This window comes from Castor canadensis, chromosome 11 (genome assembly GCF_047511655.1).
Source record: "Castor canadensis chromosome 11, mCasCan1.hap1v2, whole genome shotgun sequence".
In the NCBI taxonomy this organism is placed as follows: domain Eukaryota; kingdom Metazoa; phylum Chordata; class Mammalia; order Rodentia; family Castoridae; genus Castor; species Castor canadensis.
The window spans coordinates 138,139,207-138,162,625 of record NC_133396.1 but is presented as its reverse complement, the minus strand read 5'-3'; the positions used below and the strand labels follow the sequence as shown (position 1 = coordinate 138,162,625).

The window sequence follows — 23,419 nt, the reverse complement described above, 5'->3', positions numbered from 1 at the left end:
GTTCGCACTGTGCATTAGGACATCTTTAACTTCTGTAAGTAATAGATACACGTATCCAAATGTATATTTATGACCTGTCAGATTGGGATTTTATATTCATGCAGTTGCAGTCTCACCACTTCCTGTGAAAGGTGATAATTTTAAGCAGCTATAAATGAAGTTCTTTTAATAGTATACACTGGATCATTGCATTAGTTAGGAATAATATGAGAGAAATAAATAACTTAGGAATAAAACCACATCAACTTCAGAAAGAACGTTACTTCTATCTTTAATTGCTGCTTATGCTTAGGTCATCGCTTACCTGATCTTTCATTTCAAGCTCCCTTTTAGTTTTTTCTCTGTATTCTCTGTGCTCCTTTTCGGCCTCATCCTTCTCCATTTTGGTTTTATTCAACTGAAAGCGCATTTCTCCACACACCTGTTAGATTGTAAGACTAGATCAATAGCTGCTGGAATCCACCAGACAATGCCTGCAATTCAATCTTTTGGTGCCTCCTAGAGGTAATACAGATATAATACAACAGAACTTTTCTCTAAAAATGTCTGTTACAATATTTAACATAGCCTGTTAAGATCTGGAGGCAATGTCAGGGACTGTTGAGTGTAACAAGTTCAAATTAAAATAAAGAAATGCATAACTCAGTATCTTAAATAATGTGCCAATTGAATATTATCAATTGAAATGCTCTATCAGCTGGCAGAGTGGCTCAAGTGGTAGAGCACCTGCCTAGCAAGCATGAGACCCTGAGTTCAAACCCCAGTACCACACACACAAAAAAAAAAAAAGAAAGAAAGAAATGAAAAAAATGCATTATCACCCAAATTTTAACTAGGAAAAAGAGTTAAAATATTATTGTTCACTCAAAATTTTATGGTTAAATAGTCACACAATATTATAAAATGTTCCTTAAACAACTTCATCATTTAGGCTTTTGTTTTTAAGGAAATTTATGAAGAAATTCTTCTCTGCTGGAAGACTGCATGACTGATATTCTGTGTTATACACAGGTACTTACTGTAAGTCTTATAGATAACAACAATCAAAACAGATACTGTAGTAAGAGCACAACCCACTCTGGTCAAGGAACATTTTCTAACAAGTCATAAACTAGCACAAAACACACTCTACAATTATAACTAGAACAGTTAATATAAAAGGAAAATATACACTGCAGTCAAATAGGGTTTTGAGGGGGATTGTTTTTGGTGGTACTAGGGTTTCAACTCAGGGCCTTATACTTGCTAGGCAGCAGCTCTTCCACTTGAGCCACTCTATCAGCCCTTTTTTGTGTTGGGTATTTTTGAAATAGGAGCCTTGACCCTCAATCCTCCTGATCCTAGCCTCCTGTGTAGCTAGGATTACAAGTGTGGGCCACTGGTGCCTGGCCAAAGTGAAATAGTTTTAATATATCAATAAATAATGAACACACATAGTATCTTAAAAGCATTTGCATTATTCTTTATACAATTTGTATTTCTTCCAAATCCAGGGCATTACAGACACAGAAATATGTGTGCAATTAGCAGATAAATCTAAATGAAGAAATTATGGGTCTTCTGAAATACCTGAGAAGCTGTAGAGAGACCAGTCAAATCACAAGTCTGCTTCTAATTTACAAATGCAGGTTTTTAAAGATCATATATTATTTGACAGTTATGCTTGGTGAAACTTTTCAGTTTTGGTATTCCTTCAAAAATGATGGTTTTGGAAACTTTACAAGCTAGTTCCATTATTAGTAGGGTATTCAAATATACTAAGATAAAAAACCTACATGTGCTCAATAAACAATACGTTCAAATAAAAATGAAGGAATATTGAGTTCAAAAGTTAAGGTGACAAGACAGGAGAAAAGCTGGGTAGCCTCTGCCAGTGGCACTCAGAAAGCGGAATGATCAAAATCCTTCTAAAAATTCAGCTGCCTCCATGTATGTGGGCTGATGCTTCCACGTCAAACAATTGAAAACTATCAAGCTTATGTTACAAATTATTAATTATAAAGCTAAATAAAAATTTTAAATTGAGTAACAGAAAAACATTATAGGGACCTTATTTGTTTTCTTTAATTCTTCATTATTCTAATCTGTTGATTTAGGTTTATGAATGAAGTAGAAAAATCTCAAATTGATAATAACAAAAAACAACAATCACACAACCATAATATTTAAAACCCAACACCAATAAACTTATTACATAACAAATGGCTACATATTAAGTTCCATTTAAAATTATTTTATTCCTTAATTTAATTTTAAAGCCCCCTTGCCTCAGTACTTTGCTTATCCATAACACTTAAATTTCATCTAAAATAAATCAACACATTAAATTGAGCCAGAATTATATTATCTCAGGGCAGGAAGCAATCTCAAGGCCAGTCAGTCTAATCACCCTTCTGGTGCCTGAGTCCTCTTGGACAGTTCTCAGACAAGAACACAGTCTTTGCCTTCCCATACTTCAGCAGAAAGTTCTCTCCCTATAATGTATAAAAAACTGTCACCATAGCTTTTACCTGTAAGTCTAGGTAAAGCATTTCCATCCCTCTGCATCAATACATCAGGTACTCTTCTCTTGAATTTCTATGTTGGCTAGCTTGAATTTTTGAAAGCAAATGGAAAATTACTGAAATTGAAAAAGGGAAAATGGCTCTTTCCTAATGTGAAGTTAAAATTAATTGTAATTACTGAGTTACAAGGCAATATTGTTAGTGAAACTGTCAAAACTTAGAAAAACATGGAAGGAGTATGTATGTAAACAAATTATCTGTGTATATAGGCATGAATAATAAATTGATTTATTTTATTACATTATGCATGCCCATAATTAATTTCTTACTTTTAAAGCAACTGACTTGAAATCTAGATAAGCCTCTAACAGTTCTTAAAATAGAGATCTTACATGATAGCCTTAGCCAGTAAAGACCACTAAACATTTCAGTTCTTGTTCCACTAGTACCACTAACTAGTACCAATGCAGTAGTATTCAAATGTATAAACTTAAATATCAATAAAATAATTAACTTGTGCTTGTAATAGAATCTTGATTTTAGAGGCCAGATCTAAAAAAGGAGTGGAAGAGAATTTTAAATTTAAGTACATTTTTCAAATTGTAAAAAGACATCTTTGACAGTTATTGTGAATACCAACCCTATGCTACCTATGGCAAAGGGAAAAAAAGGTCATTCCTAATTAACTAATTTAGAATTATAATTTCTACCAAATATTCAACAGTTAGTCATATAACTCCTATTTACAAGTCTGTCTTTGCCACTTAGCCCATAAGCTGCTTGAGGACATTATTTGTGTCTAATTCATTTTTTAATTTGCAGCCTAGATACAAAGAGCAGCATAAAGTAAGTGAACATGTGCTGAGTGACCATTAAGTGGACCTTTATTATTCTTGGAATAACAAAACTTGCGCATCCCAATCTTCTTCCTGATAACAGTAAGAGCTTTGTTCACTCAGAAAAACTTTCTAAGCAATATTTACTTAGGCAGCTATTGAACTAATGTGGACATACCTTTGTGACATCTACTTCCTGAGAAGCAAGCCGCGTTTGAATTTCCTCCAGTTGACCAATAGCCGCAATCTTCTCTCTCGTAACCTTTTCCACCTCAGCCTCCAGATGGATAATGTTCTGAGACAGGACCAATATCTGTAAGAGGAAACAGAATTAAAAAGGAAGCCATGTTAAGAGAGAGCTATGATTTCCACATTCCTGCCCTGGAACCAGCAGTGAAGAGGCTCTCTGCAGTTCCAGTTGTGGGAAACTCCCCGCCTCCCCTGTCTTCATGCTACCTAGTGCTCCCCTATCCTACTATAGGACTCAGCTGGGCCATCATCTCTTCTTCACCAGGGAGCCTTCCCTGACCTCTAGTGCCCAGCACAAAAAGGTGCTCCACTGCATACTCAGGGCTAATGTTCAGCTGACACACCCTGGGACACTCACACCTGTTGCCTGTAGCCTGCATCCATTCTTACTGATTATTGCCCATGCTGTGTGGTTGTTTAACATTCTGATAGTCACTTTAGCATGTACTGCTACAACCACCTTATCACCTTCGTCACCCTTACCTCTGTGTACCTCTATCATGGTACGTTGTTTGCTTGCTTGTTTGTCTGTAGTATTGCAGTTTAAAACCAGGGCCTTCCACATACTAGGCAAGTGCTCTACCACTTCTACTATACCCACCAGCCCTTTTGTTTCTATTTTTGTTTTGAAGATAGGGTCTCACACCTTTTGTCCAAGCTAGCCTCGAACTTACGATTCTCCTGCCTCTGCCTTCCAAATATCTGGGATTACAGTGTACGCCACCAGGCACTATCACTCGATCACAGTCCTTAATAACACTATTTTTAGTTGTCATCTCTCTTTCCTCAGGGGCATATTCATGGAAAGCCACCACCAATGGATGAATGAATAATTAGAACAAATGTCTTTTCTGAGGCACTCTGTAGATATCAGGTTCTTCTTTTTCTTTTCAGGATTAAAAATGCTTCCTAAATCTTAGAACTATCCTTTATAGTTTTTGTTGATAATTATATTTTGCTTGTTTCACTAAGTCCAACTTTTCTTCTTATTTTCTCAGGTGAATTAGCAGTTTTTAAATGAAGAGATGCCACCTACATGTAAGGATACCTATCAGTTTTTATCTGTTAAAACAAGACCTAGTAACAAATTAAAAATAATGATATTTGAAATTTACCATTGTACCCAGACACAGGTGAATTCAGTTTTATAACTGAAGTCAAAAGGAAAATTATGATTTTCCTATTGCACCAAAGTTCCGGCAAATTAAGAACTCTACAGAAATAAAGCAAGTCATGTGTCTGCCTTTGAATTACATAAGTAGCTAAAATTCACCCATACAAAAACAATGAGCCCTGGTAGCTATTTTCTAATTTAGGCAGATGAATTAATTAATTTATATGAAGATTATAGAGAATTGTATACTTGACTTATGACTGTTTACATGTCTTGTCATCAATAGATTGTCTACAAATTTCATTTGCAGATAAAATTATCTGTACTAATAGCAAACTACAAAGTATCCTTGTGCACATTACAATCTGAACCTAAAGTTAAAGGTCAAAAAAAGATAAATAGGACAAATCAAAGTATCAGTTCAATTTCCTTAATTTAAGAATTCAAGTTCATGATTATACACCCCATAAACAGGTAATGATAGGATTTCTGGACTAATACAATAGCAATAAATTTAATAACTAGCTATTAAAATATGTGTTACACATTTATGTGGAGATAAAGCTGATGGTTATACATATTACTACTGCATAGTTTTTAAGTAAATATGCAGACATTTATTTTGCTCATTATGAATTCTGTATCAGTTTCTATTTCAAGGCATGTACCAGATCTCTTCCCTGCCTTGGAACTCCCTCCCTCCCTCTGCCACCCATCACTTCTTTCCTCTGCCCACTACCTGTCTGTTGCCTCCTGTCACCCACTTCCTGAGGCCTCCCCTCCTGTTGTCACACCTTCTTTTTCCCCACACCCACCATCTGGAAGTCAGCATTACACTGCAGGAGCTTCTCTATCCACATCTGTTGCAGAGCCAGAAGTAACACAGACAGCTGCAACACTGCTGGATGTCCAAGCCATTGACATCAGGTAAGTCCTTTAAACTTTGACAGGGGCAAGGAAGAGACAAGGACACCCAGGTAGGAAGAGCTTGACAGAAATTCTGCAGAGCAGTCCCTCATGTATTGAATATGGTATGAAGTGGTACTTCCCATACAAGATACAAGAATTAAGGACTCTAGCTATTGTCAAAGGAACTAACTAAGAAAATGTGTGAACTGTAGGAACAGTCGGAGAGATGCATGATGAATGATTGAGTGAACTAACTAACGAACCTGCATGGCTCAGTGCAAACAAGGACCATTACTGAAGGCAATAGACAGAACTCACAGCAAGGAATGTTCATGGGAAAATGATGCAAACCTGAGTAGGTAGAAGGCACCTGCTCTGCTAGAGCTTCCCACATGACTGGAGAGAGACAGGGGGGAAGGCAGGGAAGGGGAGAGGGGAAGAGAGGGAGAGAGAGAGAGAGAGAGAGAGAGAGAGAGAGAGAGAGAGAGAGAGAGAATGGAAGAAAAGAAGAAACACAAAGAAAAGCCCAAGTCTCTCAAGTATCCTACTGTCAGCAAAGCAGGGAGGTCATCTCTAGCTCTAATGTTATCTCCCTGGCACTTTTAATCTCTCTACCTATGCTAGGCAGTATGATATATATTCTCCCTTTAAATTCCTTTACAGAGGTTTTGCATTGGATTTAGATTGATATGAAATTGAATTAATTTTCAGTTCAGCTGAAGTGAGATTCAGAAATAAGCAACTTACCCAAGTTCATTCAAGGTAAGAAATAAAATGCAGCACTATTCACAATAGCCAAGTTATGGAAACAGCCAAGATGCTGACAAATGGATCAAGAAAATGTGGTATCTATACACAATGGAATTTTATGCAGCCATGAAGAAGAACAAAAGGTTATCATTCACTGGTAAATGTATGGAATTGGAGAACATCATTCTGAGTGAGGTTAACCTGGCCCAAAAGACCAAAAATTGTATGTTCTCCCTCATATGCAGACATTAGATCAAGGGCAAACACAACAAGGTGATTGGACTTTGATTATAAGATAAAAGCGAGAGCACACAAGGGAGATATGAGGATAGGTAAGACACCTAAAAAACTCGATAGCTTTGTTGCCCTCAATGCAGAGAAACTAAAGCAGATACCTTAAAAGCAATGAGGCCAATAGGAGAAGGGGACCAGGAACTAGAGAAAAGGTTAGATCAAGAAGAATTAACCTAGAAGGTAACACACATGCACAGGAAATCAATGTGAGTCAACTCCCTGTATAGCTATCCTTATCTCAACTAGCAAAAACCTTTGTTCCTTCCTATTATTGCTTATACTCTCTCTACAACAAAATTAGACATAAGGGCAAAATAGTTTCTGCTGGGTATCAAGGGGTTGGGGAGGTAGAGGGAGGGGACGGGGTGGGTGATAAGGGAGGGGGAGGGGAGGGGGGAGAAATGACCCAAACATTGTATGCACATATGAATTTAAAAAAAAAACGGTAAGAAATAAAAGGTACAGCTGGGCTTTATATTCAAGTCCGACTGCTATTACTATTGTGAAGGCCAAAGAAAGCTACCCAATAAGGCTACTTCTGTCTTTTTCTAAAATAAGAATGATAAAAGCCCCAAACTAGACTTTATTCCATACCTAACATAAGCCAGGCATTAGGATATTTTCAAAACTGCATCTAATTTAATCTATGAAGTCCCTGAAGTATTATCAATTTTATTCTTTACTCCTGATGCTTATAGAAGTTTAAAAAGTGTCAAGATCACAGAAAGGTCAAATTGTATTCAACCCTAAGTACTTTTTCTGGTGAGAGCACTCCCCTCAGTGTTAGGGCAGCTGTCAATCTTTATTCACACATCTTTATTTAGGACATGACCCTGAGATCAAATGTTCACCAAAACTTACTGTGGGCAAAATAAATTTAAGTGACTTGGACTCCAAAGTGCACTGTATTTCAGTTATCACCTGTCTTGGTGAGATCCAGCATCATGGCAGTCACATTTTGGCTTTTCTTTTTCCTTATCAAGAAATTCTCATCAACATATTTTTAGATAGTAGACCTACTCAATAAGATTAATAAGGCTACTCACTAAACAACTCCCCAAATAAAAATCTCCAAGGTGTGTGTGGTCTTTGTTATTGATACCACTCTCTCACACACACAATACTCAACCTATGACTTTACCTCTCTCCAGGTTTTATTCCAGTTGGACATAGGTTGCTTCCTTCCCCCAAAATCTGTATTTCTACATCCTACCTATTCTTCAAAGCTCAGTTAAAGTCCATTTTCTCCACAAAGCCTTCCATGATCTCTTGCAGACAGGGACCAGTTCTGGTACTCTGGACTCTTCAGCATTTTAGTCCTACCTTTCCAATAGCATGGATTCTTTTTTTTTTCCTTGTATGTAATTATCCATTTGTTCATTCAACAAATATATATTTGAGCACATTTTATGTGAAGGGAATGTGCCAAAGAATAAGGACGTTATATCACACATGTAAGAAATTCATAGTAAATTAGGGGAGACAAATAATTCAACAAGAATTTGCAATAAAGGGAATTGAATTAAGGGAACCCATGCAGAGAATCTCAATGAAGGTTTGAGAGAATTTGAGTGGAGGTGGTATCAGAAAGAGTGTGAAGAATCAAAGAGAGCAAAGGAAGTTTCCTCTAGGGAGGAAGCAAAGAACATGCAAAATCCTGAAGTGAAAACTATAATGGCAGACTGATCTGTTTGCATGTTTGGAGAAGTACAAGAAGGTTGATATGATGAGGATGTGAGAAAGAAAAATGAAGGACAATGAGACTGGAGAGCCAAAGAGAGGAAGAATAATGTAGTCTTTATGTATACTAAAGGATCTGGAATTTTATTCAAGGTTGCAGGGAAACATAAAAGGATTTTTAAAGCAAGAAACTGGCATATTAAGATGTTCATTTTAGGGTGCTCATTCCGGCTGTTGTTTAGAGAACAGATGGGAAGGAGGTGAGATCAGAGGCAAGGATGCCGCAAAGGGCTGTAGGAACCATCCAAGAGTGAGAAGGACTGGCAAATGCTTAAGGCCTTGAACCTTAGAACTCAGTGGCAATGACTTGTAGAGGGAGGAAACAAAGGTGACAAGATTTCTATGTTGGCAATTGAATAAATAGTGGTTAAATAGAATAAGAAGATAGAAAGCAAAAGGGGATTGGGAGTTCAATAGAAAGTTTAAAATATAGGAATCAATACCACAAATATGGAACTAAAGCCACAGCAGTGCTAAAGTATCTAAATCTACAGATTTCTGGTAAACTCTAAAACCTTCCATCAGTCTGCCTTCTGGATGTGTCTCCTTCATTGTCTTAAAGGCACACATCATCATTCTCCCAAATCAAATATGGATTCACAGATATCCAGAAAAATGTACTTTTCGAGAAGAATAAAACCTTTTTACCATGAAAGAACCAATCTTTCTTCTAATCTAATGGTTTTTTTACCAAAGACCATGGAAAGGTCTCTGGTGAACATAGCAAGGGCAATGTCAGTGGCTATGAGCACAGAAGCTGGAAAAGAGTAGGCTGAAGACTGAATTGGGAGGTCAGAAAATAAAGACAAAATACAGACTGTGTTTCTTTCAGGAAACATAATTAGTAGGGGAAAGGGTAAGTGATGAGGGATATGGGGTTGCTGGACTGATTTCCAGCTTTGGCAGCACATTGGAATCAAGTGGGCAACTTTAACACTCCTGAATCTTACCTTCTGCTGTCATATATAGTTGATTTAAGGTACAATTTGTATGTGAAATTTTTGGAACTTCTTGTGTAGACAAGATTGAAACCATTAGATTAGAAGAAAGATTGCTTCTTTCAACAGGTGAAAGAAATTTGGGAGTTTTGTTTTGTTTTGTTTTGTTTGTTTTGTTGATAAGAAAGGCTATAGAGAAGGAAAGGTTGAAGATTCAGAAGACAGCGGGAAACAAATGAGACAAGCTCCTTGATGTGGGAGAGGGGGTAGGGAACAGGAGAAGGGTATGCATTAGGATTAAGTCTTTCCTGTTCTGACAGGGCTGGGGTGCAGGTGAAAATTTATTCAAAGACAGAAGTGAGGGTAAAGATGAACAGATGAGCTGGTTATTACCTTATAGCTTCAATTTTAACAGGTAAGTAAGGCTCTCTGCCAACTAGAAAGGGTGAAAGTGGTATGGAGGAGGATTTGAGGATTATAAAAGTGATTTGAAATAGGACTAGAAGGTGGAGTTCAAGATGACACTCCCTGCTGTGATTAGCAGTGACCTCCCACCTACCTCATCTCCTGATATCTATTCTACTCCCCTTCCAACTATAAACAAAATGATTTTCTGCAAATATAAATGGCAGCACAACACTGTCCAACAGTGAATGAAATTTAAAATCCTTCACATGACTTTAATACCATACACGATTTGGTTCCTGCATAGTTCTCTACACTCACCCTCCACTAATTCTGTCCCTCACTCCCTACGCTCCAGGCACCTGGGCATTCACTAAATTCTTTGAAAGTACAGAGATTTCCAGCCTCAGAGTCTTAGGCATGTTATTTCCCTGGGCCTGAAACGTTCTTCCCATCAACTCCACCTGGCCACTCCTACTCCTATTCCAGGTTTTCAGGAGTCATTTCAAAACTCTCCTTCTGATGGAAAGTCTCCCATGATTGCTGAGGCTAGGTCAGATGCTCCGTTACACATTCTCACAGTACTCTATATGAGCAATCCTAACCAAAAAAAAAACTCATTTATGAAAGTATGTGTTCAATGTCTCCCTCTCCCAAGAGCTTGTAAGCTTAATGAGGGAACTGCATTGTGGTAGTTCAGTGACTACCATCAAGTCCCTCCAATAATCTCTGTTGAATCTGAAAGTAGAGGAGAGAGGGGAATGCACAGGAGGACTGCTAGCACACACAAAGAAGACTGTGGACACTGAGTGGACACTGAAGACCCTGGGTGTGCAGAGCTGCCTGATTTTCACCTGTTGAGATCACCAATCCATGGCACAGATGTAAGCAGTTAGACTGAACTACAGTAGGGTTTTGACAGATGTGACTTCTTTAAAAAGGTAAGAAGGCAAATGAATTTATAGTAAATGCCTTAGCTTACCCATAAGAGTTAAAACTAACTGGGCAGAGGCTATGATATTTCTTCTTTTATATCCTTTTTTTAAATATCTTTAGGCCTACACATATGTGCCTTGCACATAGCAGACACTCTTAGATATTTACTAGGGGAGATAATTATCATGCATGGGAGAATTGTAGCTGTATCTAGGGCACAAGCTATGAATCCTCTTTAAATGAAATGTAACAGTTGTTTTGGTTACTTCTTGCTAATTTCACTCTAATGCAGCAATTTTAAGCTGGGTTCTGCTCAACGCTGTATTCCAATTTGTTGCTGTTTTTCACATACTGCCTATTTCATGTTATCTATTCCTTTTGCCTTTAATTTCTCCCTTCCAGTTATACATCTGGTCATTTTTTCACCACATAATTAATCAGAACTCACTTTTTCTTGGTTACTCAGTTTCTTACAAGTGTTCCATCTTATGCATGTTTAATCTGTGGTAGGGGATAAAATAGAGAAGTCATTTCTCCTTGATTTAGCTAAAGTTGAAATAAAATCTCTGTATCTTTAGAGCACCTGCCCTCCTCTGGCAAATGAGTGAGAGGAAAGAGAGGAGAGAGAAAAGGAAAGAGAGGGTGGGGAGGAAGAGAGAAAGAGAGAGAGAATGGCAGGATCAAAGTAAATTCAGAATTTCATAATATGGAGTCAAATTGAGTATTTGAAAAGGTCAGGGAATAAGCGTCATTGAGAAACATGGGAAATAGGCCACTTTTAATGAACTTCAAAGGATAAGAAATGTAACTAGTTATAAAGGTTTTAAATTCAAGAATGGCAGCCTATAGAATGGTCATTGACACCAGCACATTCTTCTGCGGTGTGGATGACAACTTAAGGCCTTCAGTACCTTTGACTCAGCATCCTCCCTTTCTTTGTTTATTTCTCTTTTCCTCATCTCTTTCTCAAAGGCTCTTTTTTCTTGCTGAGATGCAAGTTCTTTTTCAAGTCGTTCGGTCTGCCTCTCCAGCTCATTCTTCAACTGCTCACACTCAATGAAAGCCTGCCAGAATAAGAGCATGAAAAGGGAGTTTAGAATTTGGGGAAAATGAGACAATTAAGCTTTATTTGTATTTAAAATAGTTAAGACTCACTGTAAAGACCATGAGGATGACTGTATTTGTTTATCAGTATCACTTACTGACCCAAGATAGTACCTAAATGTTACATTTACTCACACATTTCAATATTGACAATTAAAGCTATATTACCCCATTTAGGTAATATAGGTAGCAGACCTTGAGGAGGGCCACAAATGAGTCAGAACTTGAAAAGGATGTTCAGAAAAGCCAGATGTCCTAATATCTTTATACATATCATGATCACTCTACATAAAAAATAAAATTTACTGATTTCTCATTTCCTCATGGTTCAAAAGTATTTGAATACTTTAAAAGATAAACAGATTTAAAAATTTAAATGAGATGTTGAATACTGTATTTCATTACACACAGGCATCTATTGTTTCACACTGTTGTTAATAATAAGTTTCCTTAAATATAACTAAGACTTAGTTTACTCTCTTTAAGCATATAACTTGTGTAAAAATTAGGTCATAACCAAAATTTAAAATAAGTAAAGACTCAAAACAGAATTCACTACTCAGTTCTATGCGAATCATTGTCTTACAATTCTGGTAGAAGTTTGTAATTGTTGTTCAGTCTAATTCCCCACTCTGTACTTCCCAAATAAAAACTTTTGAATTTCCTTTTGTCCACATTTATAATAACTTCATGCACAATACTCACACAGTAATAAACAGGACTTCAAAAATCACAATTTTAAAAAAAATCCCAATAAAATTAAGATACCATGGTATTATCCTATTCCAGTCATTCCTACCTACGAGATGTACTTCACCCAACTCAGGTTTCCTATGATTCACACACTGCATGACTACAGATCTGATAGTCACATCTGCTGCAATGAAAATGGAGTGGGCTCAGCATGCCCTGTAAGTTTTATGAAAGTTATGTTCCTCCATGAGAGCTGTAATAAATATAGACAACACACATCTAGGACTTGTGAGTTCTCCTTTCTTCATTTAGAAAGCATTCAACTTCAATTTTTGTTGTTGTTTTTTGGAAAGTTTCTGTACTGAGAGGCATAAAATATGAAAGCAAAATTCAGTTATATCAGATTAACTGAAAAACAAATATAATTTTGGCTTAAAAAAATGATTCTCTGAGGGAGTTAGTCCCAAGTTAATCTCTAGTTAAGAATGCCTCAGAAAGGAAGCTTTAAATTAGATTTTAAAGGAAACGAAAAAGCTTATTTTTCCATAACTGAAAGCCTTACAGCCTGAAATACTATAAATTAGTGAAATTGGTGCTTCAAAATGAAATTGTGCTTGTGAAAAATATCTTCAATGAATCTAATAAAATGTCTAACTTTCACTGATATTATGACTACTACTGGTGCAAGTGAATAAAATGACTATTAAATACAAATCAATCTATCCAATTAGAAGGTCTTCAATTGAACAAAAACTCAAAAGTCAACATTTTTAAGTACAAGAATAGTAGAAGAAACTAATGAAGACCTAACAGTTACGGAAACTGAAAAGCAAGGAAAGAACCAAAGAATTTAATTAATTAAGGAAATAGAGGGCAGTAAATGATCCAGACAGGTTAAGAGGCCAATGCCAAGATAAGATGATTCAGGAAAAGCACAAGGCAAGAAGTCATAAACCACATAAACAAAACCATCCTTGAGGCCTGTTTTGGGGATGGTCTGCTCTCTCTTTGGACAAGCCACCACCATGGGTGACAGTGAATAAGTAAGAAAAGAACAAAGAAATACTGAATAAAAACATTAGGTTAAAAACTGGCTATTGATATCTCTTGGTGTGTAACTAATGACTCCACATTTGTAAAATAGCTTTCACTTTTATTTGCTTTGCTTTTAACATTTACTCCTAGTCACAATGAAAAAAACTATTAGGCATTATCAACACTTCAAAGTAGAAAAGTGATTTAATCTTTCTAAAAACGTCCCTCTTGCGATGGACCTCCCTAGCAGATTTGGATCTTATAACCAAATATTTATAGACTATTTCCACCAAAGTCTTCCCTTTTAGTCCTAGGGTCCCCTCCTGCTTTTCAGAATCCCCACTGATTAAGTATCCCATGATTATACTCATCTAAATGGTAAATACCGACTTCTAAGAAGCAAGGTCTAAATAATTACAAACAGATCTTGATTGATGACCAAGTTAATAAAGGCCCGTGTTGCCATTTCTCCCAGGAGTTCTCAAGGTGGTGGCTTCTCCTTTTCCCACAGCCTGGCACCCTCCTTGTGGACATGACTGCTGATCCTGAGGATTTATGGGAATTACACTTTACTGCAGACAGCAGACTCAGTCCTTGAATTTCTATATTTGTAGTTGTTCTATGCTGGCCCTATCAATACTTGTTACAAAACAATTTATCGGACTTGATATTTCCAGTCCTAATTTTATTTACCAAAGAATGTGCATTACTATCTTAAAAGAGTCCAAAGATTTTCCACAACAAAATCTATGTCTGGTCAACTAAAATTTTTAAATAGGAAACCTACTTTAGCACACATGAAAGTCCTTCCCAACTGCTACAGATAATTTCCTAGAAATCCTAGTGATAAAAGAACTCATGACTAAAGAATTAAGAAATTATTAGGAATATTATAGTTTGTAGTTATGATATAAACTTATGAATGTTTGTGTTTTTATGAAACAAAGCTCATAAAATAATGAAGGCCAACATATTTTAAGCATTAGCTTACACATAATGCAACGTATTGATTTTAATTTGTGAGCACTTGCTCACTAGTCTTACCAGTAGTCTATCCCTATCTATTATGCTCAAGATTCAGTCAAGCTCACTTCAATGTCCATGTTCTGAGGACATCATCATGCAAACATCACAGGGTGCTTGTGTGAACCTGGGAGACAGGTCAGTCATGATGCAGCCAAGAGATGCAGTACGCATGGATGTATGAGGCTGCTGCTAGTGTAACGCAGCACACTGCTTTACAGTAAATGTTTTTATAAGCAGGAGGGAACTTTCAGGAATAATTATAAAAAGCACAGTACAGGAAACACACAAACCAGTAACACAGTTGTTTATTGCCAAGGGTTATGTACTATACACAATTGTACATGCTATATTTTTAGACAACTGGCAGCCCAGTAGGTTTGTTTACACAAGCATCACCACAAACAGGTAGGTAATGTGTTGCAGTATGACCTTACTTAAGCTACAATGTCATCGGGTGATAGGAATTTTTCAGCTCCCTTACAATCTTTTGGGACCACTGTCCTTGATTAAGATGTTATCATGCAGCACATGACTATATTTACCATTTGTTTTTGTTTTATAGCAGGTAATGTACATGGTGAGGAGCATTATTTACTGTGATTGTGACTACAATCCAAGTGCTCAATGTTTTACTCATTTTCTATTTATTCCAAGTTACTAATTCTTACCTCTCTGATTCTACTGTAATCCAAAAAAGCAGAATAAGATGGATACTTCAAAAGGGAAAATGTTTTTGGAAGCATTTATTCCTCCTACCAGATTGGTATTTTTCTTTAAAAAAAATCTTTAGAGATTCTCTCATTTCAGAATGCTCATTGCAACTTCCTGTAAAGCCTGTGCCTCCAGGTCTTCCACCAGACCTCTCAACAATTTCCCTTCCAAAACACAGACAGGTAGAAGGTCAGTTAACCTTTCCATCTGTTTCTTGTGGTTTTTCCATCGTGACACTGCCAATCTTCTGCCTTTCTACCCTTGTTTATTCCAGGATTAATGGGTTTTTTTTTTTCCTCCTCTTTAAAAAATATTCCCAGTTGTAATAACTTGCAATTTTCAAATAAAAACATTCACTGAGCACTTACTATGTGTTAGACATTTTGCTAAATGGATTACATGGATTCATTTAATTAACTCCATCAAGAAATTTTAAGTGATTCTTATTACTCTGTTGGAAGAAACCAGGACTTTGGAACATTAAGTAATTTGCCCAAATCTTGGATCTAGAAAGTGGAAGAGTAGGGATCTGATCCAAAGTAAAAGTAACAGAATCTGTGAGTAACACTGTGATCTTCTCACATTAAATATTTATTTTCTTATAGAATTCAGGCATTTTCATTGTCACTGTAAATGTAAATATACAGTATAATACAAAAATACCTCATCCTACTTATTTAGCATGCAATACACAAATGGTACACTAGATGGCAACAGATGCCAAGGAACTAAAGAACAAAGTAACAACCCTAGCTCAGTAAGAAGTTGGTTTTAAAATTACAGTATCTATGTCTTCTGAATTTTTTTAAATACCCTCAGAAAGCGAAATTTGTATGTTTTAATACACCTTTAGATAAAACTACCAGTCCTATGTTACATTTTGTCAGCTGTTTGGTAGTCCATCCTTGCATTATTGCTAATTCAGTGGAAATGCTAGATCCACAGTACACAATGTCTTATTTGTTCTTAACTGTTAAATTTTTTAAAACACTAATTATAAAACTTCACATTACTATTTCAAGTAAAATTTCAATTCAACAAACATTAACTGTGTAATTAATACATACATGGTCAAGTGTGGGATAGAATGACAGATGTCACAGACCTGATTTTCACCCTCTTTCAGTGGAGATAGTTATCCAAACAGTCACCAAAACTTTGTGCAACACCAGTGGGGATACAGAAGAGGAAGAGATTAATTCAAAGAAGCAGAGTCTGGGGAAATGTCTGCCAAGACTGCTGCCTGAGTTGAGCCTCCTCTTAACGGATACTTCACAGATAAATGCAGGACAGATTAGCATTGACTGAGCAAATGCACAAAAATGGTCAATTGTAGCTCACATTCTGGAAATGAGCACAGATTGCATGAAGAGTGAAGTGAAAGGTCAGTCAAGAAGAGTTAGAGCAGGACCAGACTGAAAGATCTAGAAGGCCATGCTAAGGAATTACCCTTTACTCTACTCCAAGAGGGGATTTACAATCCAAGAAGCCCAATGCAGCAATGTGACAGATATGCTGGAATTACAAGAAAACCAAGAGACACCAATTAGAAGGTACTGTAATAGTCTGCACTTGTTGCAAAAGAGCTTAGGAAGACTTGAGCCCAAGCAGGGGTACAGGAGTGGAAAATGGGCACAGCTGAATGGGGGGTCTGAAGAGAGCTAGCTCAGCAATGATTTGATGTGAAGAGTAAGGGATGGAGAAGAGCCAAGGTATTTTATTTTATTTTTGTTTGTTTGTTTTCATTATTTATTTTTTTATTATTCATATGTGCATACAATGCTTGGGTCATTTCTCCCCCCTGCCCTCACCCCCTCCCTTACCACCCACCCCACCCCTCCCTCTCCCCCCAACCCCTTGATACCCGGCAGGAACTATTTTGCCCTTATCTCTAATTTTGTTGAAGAGAGAGTATAAGCAATAATAGGAAGGAACAAGGGTTTTTGCTGGTTGAGATAAGGATAGCTATACAGGGAGTTGACTCACATTGATTTCCTGTGCATGTGTGTTACCTTCTAGGTTAATTCTTCTTGAACTAACCTTTTCTCTAGTTCCTGGTCCCCTTCTCCTATTGGCCTCAGTTGCTTTAAGGTATCTGCTTTAGTTTCTCTGCGTTGAGGGCAACAAATGCTATCGAGTTTTTTAGGTGTCTTACCTATCCTCATATCTCTCTTGTGTGCTCTCACTTTTATCTTGTGATCAAAGTTCAATTACCTGAGCCAAGGTATTTTAAAGGCTGTAAGCTAGGGCTGTTGGTAAGACAATGGTGCCACTATTTAAACAAATATATACAGAAAATAGTAGAAGGAAAAGAAGTGGTACACAGGAAAGTGGACAGAATTAACAACTTGGTTGTGCAGTAGATGCTAATAGAATATCATTCATAAAAGTAAGGTCTAGCAGCAGCAAGAAATGTAGGTCTGCTGCTCAGGAGCACATTAGAGCTAAAAACACAATGTGGGGGGGGGTATTCAAACAAAGATAAATGTATGGTCATGACAGAAATGAATCCAAGGAAATCAAGGAACAGGGGAGGAGGTCTAGGAACTAGCTCTGAGTAATATCCTACATTTAAGGGCTGTGGAAAACAAGTAAAACCAGACAAGAGTAGACAAGAGCCATTCAAAGGAAAGGGATGATATGCTATGATAGGACAGTTAAGAGCTTCAAAACTATAGGGTAAGAGTGGAATGAGAATTAAAATGAGGTCACTGGATTTGGTAATCAGAAAGTGGCCAGTGATCCTTAAGTAAGCAATTCAGTAACAAACAGGTCTACAATTTGCTGAAAGCCTGACTGCAATGTGATCAGAAGCAAAAGGAGGGTTATCAGAGTAGACAACTGTTTGAAAGGTCTCCAGTGAAATGATGGAATGAAGGCAGGAAACTGAGTGAATGCTGATCACATGAAGCCTGTTTTCTGTTTAAAGACAACTGGCTATATATAGAGGGAGGGGCAGTGGTAAAGGAGGGAAGGGGGGTGCAAGAAAGATGTGATTGATGACAAATGGATCAAAGCTACTAGAAGTAAGAGACACCAAGAATTTAGAAAACAACATTCGCCTTGGGAAATAAGAGGGGAGGGAAGGATAGAGAGAGGGAAGAGGAAAAGAGTAAAAGAGATATTTGAGGGATGGGAAGATGTTGAGGAGACTCTGGGCCATTGCTCTTGATTTCAGTAAGAAGAGGGTTATCTGTGAAGATAGGTGCTAGGACTGGAGGTGGAACGGTGAGGAAACTGCAGAGAAAAGAAGAGCTAAGCAGCCATTGTAACCAAAGAAGGTGACCAGTTCTGCTCTACAGTGGAGCTCAGTCGGAGGCTTTCTTAAACAAATTCCTGTGGCAATGCCTGATAGGCTGAAAACAGCAATTAAAAACTAATGTGTGATGGGTTTAACTTTCCCTAGCAACTGGCAAAGCAGGAAAACTGGAAAGGCAGAAAGAAGGAATCTTAGAGTGCTAGTGAGAACAGAGCTGCAATTCCTTTCATGGCGACTATGAGCACCTGTGGTGTGCAGGCACCATGCAGCATGCCAGTGATTGGACAATGAACAAAATGTTTACACTCCTTACTGTCAGAGTTTAGTGCAGGATACAGACAAACCACCAATGATAATACATTCTAATAAATGCTGTAGAGAGGAGTGGTCCTTGTCTGGGGACAAATCTGCCAGATGAGAAAAGTATCAGTGAGGAAAGAACTCAAGAAGAATTCAGAGACTAAGACTTGCATATAGTAATTGTCTGAAAGCCAGAGGTGAAGGAAGGGATGACATCCAGTTTCTAGTCAGGACATGGCAATGGACAAAGGTGCCTTTCAGTGAGTTGGAGAACACAGAAGGAGCTTCGGAATGTAATGAGTTCAGTTTGAGATGGTAAAATTCATATTTAAGTGTAAAGAGAAGCCCGACCTGGAAACAACAGAGAAAATGACAAACAAAAAGAGAAGAGGCTGAGAAACTAGAGGCAGAACTGAGGACATGGAGCAGATTAAACTGGGGTGGGAAAGAAGGAAGACAAAAGGCTTTGGTTAGAGCAGGTGGTTTCAGAATTTGAGATTTTAGGGACACTTGGGCTTATGTGGGAGTTACAGCCATGTAGGAGAAAAGTATTAATAGGCCAGAAAGGGTTAGTGATGGATGTATTAACAACATGGACACTGAAACCTTTAAGGAGATAACATGGGGGAGGAAAGGGTCAGATGTTAGAGCATAAGAGTGTCAACAAGTGTCTTCTAGACTGTTTCTGTTGGTTAAGATTAGGGAGGAAAAAAACATGCTGACTTCCAAGAGGAATGTTAACTAAAAGTAGGTACCAAAGGCCCAAAGTGGTAATAAGGAGTAAGGTAAATGGTGACTCATCCATCACAGCCACATGAAATGAGACGAATGGTAAAAGGGCCTTTGCTCGAGCTTCAAGGGCTCATGGTATCATCAGATGACAGACAGAGTTCGGAACATGTGAAGGGAGTGTCTGAGGAAACAAAGTATATAAGGGAGTTGGCTCAGAACCAAATCCAAGTTTCAAAGGCAGAGAGGCACTGGTGATGAAATTAGTAATGAAGGAGAGCCAAATGGTCTAGAAAGAACTAGACAGAGACAAATGGAAAGGCAATGACTGAGAAGAAAATCAATATAGAACTGAAAAACTCTAGTAACTTAATAAAACATTGATGTTTCTATATGTTAATTATTCCTTATCCAAAATGCCTTTCCAGAAGTGGTTCAGATTTCAGAGTTTTTCAGATGTTGGAATATTTACAAACTTTACTAGATGAACATCCCTAATCTGAAAATCCCAAATCTGAACTGTTCCAAAATCCAAAGCTTTTTAGGCATCAACATGATGCAACATGCTACACAAAAACATTCAGATTTCAGTGCACTTTAGGTCAGAGCTGTTCGATCTGTGCATAGTTCAGACCAGTGTTATCCAATACAACTTTTGGTGGTGATAAAATGTTCAAGTAGTCATCTGCACTGGCTACTTGTGCCTATTAAGCACTTGATTATGGCTAGTGTGTCTAGAAAAAATACACAGCAACTTTAATGAATTAAGGTGTGGTCCTCAAACACAGCAATCAATTATGGAATTGATTACTACAATTACGCAAAGTGCCTAGAACACTGTCTGATCACTTAGTGTGACTACTATTGTCATTGTCATCATTGCTAAGTACATTTGACTTAGCTTAGGATGGATCCAAACTCACAGCTAAAAATACTACTGTCTACTGAATACACATGTGGTTGCCTTTGGATTATTTAGATTTTCTAAAAATTTCCCAAGTATAAAGGGAAAATATTTACTTTTGCTCATACATAAACATAACACAAACCAGGACTATGTATTTTTAAACTATTTGAAAACTATTGGCAGATGAAAAGATTAAGCATAAAGTCTCTCAAAGTACTTGACTGTGGTTCCCACAGTCCCTGAAGAGGTGTGACAAGAGAACTTGTGGAGGAGCAAGAATCCTCCAATAGGAAATTTTAAAAAGTCGACATGAACAGATTGGTATCCATGTTGTGCATCTGGAAAGAGTTTAGTTATGAAGAATAACCAAAGAAATAGTCAGGGAAAAGGGTGATTCTGTGATACCTTTACCCCATGTCCTTAGACTTGCCTTGGTTTTTTCAAAATTGGCTTCTTCAGTCATTTGTACAGCGTGCTTCACCTGTTCATAGGCTCTTGTTTCTCTCTGCTGCATATCTGCCAAGCTGCTTCTCACAGAAACGAGTGCAGACATTAAGTCATCTCTTTCTCTGTAGCACAAAAAAGAACATTCAAAACAAGAAATGATCAACTGATCATGTACTCATAAGTCAGGAGGAAAAAAGCACCAGTGTGTGTTAGAAGAGCCAGGGAGGGCCAGCTCAGTACATGTTAAAGAACACCGCAGAGAAAGACCCTCTGTCCTCCCTGAGCGAGGGGCAGGCAGAGCAGCCAGAAAGGCTTAGAGTATTCATGACAGGACCTCATCTTTTGGGACACTGACTTACTGTGGACAGAGAGGGCTGGCATACTGAAAGCTGCAGAATAAAGCCCCCCGAAGAGCAAATTGGTTAGAAAGAGAGGGGAAGGGAAAAAGGGAAAAAGCGACAAAGTTTGGAAGACAGGTATTGTACCTCAAAGTAGAAGTCAACATTTTAAAGAAGGGACTAAGTAAGAGGTGAAAGATTTACATCATCTGAACAGAAACTGCAGTTTCTCTTTTTAAAAGAAAAAAAAAAAAAAGTTAGCAAGGCATTGTTTATACCGAAGATTCCCTCATTTACTTGGACTAGTATGCCTTTCCTTTTCATCTTCCTCCACAATCCTCCTTTACACCCTTCCTTTCAATTAAATTTTTCCCTGTTTGTGAGCAAATCAGCAGTCTGCTCTTCCATTCCTTTTATTTTAATGCACAGTACTGTGCAGCCTCTGTACCCCTTTGGTCACACACACTGTGAAGCCCCTGCAGTCCTTTGGTTACAGACACATCACAATTTAACAAACTTTATCCCACTGGGTTTGATCATTGCCAAGCCCCATCATCCTCAGCTATTCTCAGGAGACCCCTAAGCTAAGCTGTTTATTTGGGGTAGAAGTGAACAGAATGCCAAAATGCTTTGGAATATAAAATAGTAGGGCTCTCATCTCAGGGGTTAAATAAATCCCATATCAAGTTTTCAAGATACATGGAACTTATCACTGAATAAAACTGTCCAATACACCAAAGAGACAGGAAACTTTCTATATACGCAAAGTAATAAAAACAAAAGTATGTTGGACTGTTACATATGCTCTTGTATGCTTTGTTAAAAGAGTTTGAGTACTGTTTCAAATGCAATTGGAATAAATATTTGAAGTTTTCTTTTCATTGCCAAGGTCTAAACTATCAGAAAAGAGCCAACTGTGATTTTTTTAATTTATCAACTTTAAAGAGTCACAGTGCAGATTATAAACACTAAGTTTGAATTGCCTTCTGAATTAACCAATGACTCCATTTGAAAACATCTTAAAAGTAAAATAATTTAAACTATTTGTGGTATTTGGAAACCAGCCATATTTTAAGAAATGTAATACTGAACAAAATTATAATTATCAGCAGTTTCACAAAAATTCTTTTTGTTAAAAAACAAAATAAATTGCTAAAAATAGCATGAAACTCATGGAATTGTTAAGATCTTTACTTTAGAATTTACTGATTTGTTTCAAATTATAGAAATTATTTACCTTAATTTCTTTATTCTAAAGGAAATGAAAAAAACAGTAAACTGTTTTAGTCAAATGTAATGCAGCATAATATGTGACAAAGTGGAAGAATCAAAGCAATATCAAATTATTCTGGCTAAAGTAAAAATAAATTCAATGCAATTCAAATTAAATTTGTACTTATTTGCATTTCAAAAAATCCATATATTGTAAAAAGGGATTAGCTTCATGTACAACATACAACGTAACAGGACCTATGATTCTAGAAGAAAATAAAAATTAATTCTTTAAGGATAACAAGTCAATATAAGCATCATATAATCACCCATCTTAAATTTCCATGACCTACTGAAAGGTGAACATTACTATTCAACGATATTCTAATCTGTTCCTTATACCATGCCATCATCAAAGGCAGAGTTCAAGTAAAAAGCATGGATAAAGTAGCTCCAGTGTCCATAGTATGGTAACAGACAGATCTCAAGGTCAAATTCTAAGATTGGTTCTCATGGGGGACTCATGTTTAATCCACTTAATCACTTTTCAGGACATCTTATCAAGAGTAGTACTGTCACACAGTAGCTGCTCAACAAAATAAATAACAAAAGAACAAATGCGTGTGTAAAGAAATTCACAAAAGGAGGGCATCAAAGAAATGATGTTGCATCACAGTTCTAACGTTTTAAGATTTAAAATGAAAAGGCCATCTGCCTATTTAGACTGGAAATTAAAGAGTTAGTTATTCCAGTTGAGAAATATTTCAGAATATAAATTCACCAAGTCTAGACTGCTGAGCCACAGAAGATCATCAAAGGTGAACCCCAAAGGTGAGGTACCTTGCTAAGCCCACCATCTAGAAGGCCACGAAATGATTATACTGAGGATGTGCACCTGTGGGGCTGACACACTTGCACTTTCTGCAAGACAAAACATGCCAGGTGCTCCAAGGGGGCCTAGGTTCCTTGGGAAGCTTGCAGGC

At 37.3% G+C, this 23,419-nt stretch overlaps 1 protein-coding gene across 8 annotated transcripts in view; it reads right to left on the bottom strand.

Annotated features, from left to right (window-relative positions):
* Sdccag8 (SHH signaling and ciliogenesis regulator SDCCAG8) overlaps positions 1-23,419 on the bottom strand; it is a 220,374-nt gene that overhangs the window by 149,709 nt on the left and 47,246 nt on the right. For all 8 annotated transcript variants that reach the window (XR_012439102.1, XR_012439103.1, XR_012439104.1 and 5 more), the window contains 4 exons: positions 20,870-21,008; positions 11,587-11,739; positions 3,519-3,653; positions 305-421 (listed from right to left, as the gene is read on the bottom strand). Coding sequence is in view for 4 of the 8 variants with exons in the window: in XM_074048778.1 (XP_073904879.1) it covers positions 305-421; positions 3,519-3,653; positions 11,587-11,739; positions 20,870-21,008 (544 nt within the window). In the remaining 4 variants the exon portion in view is untranslated. The remainder of the gene's footprint in view (positions 1-304; positions 422-3,518; positions 3,654-11,586; positions 11,740-20,869; positions 21,009-23,419) is intronic.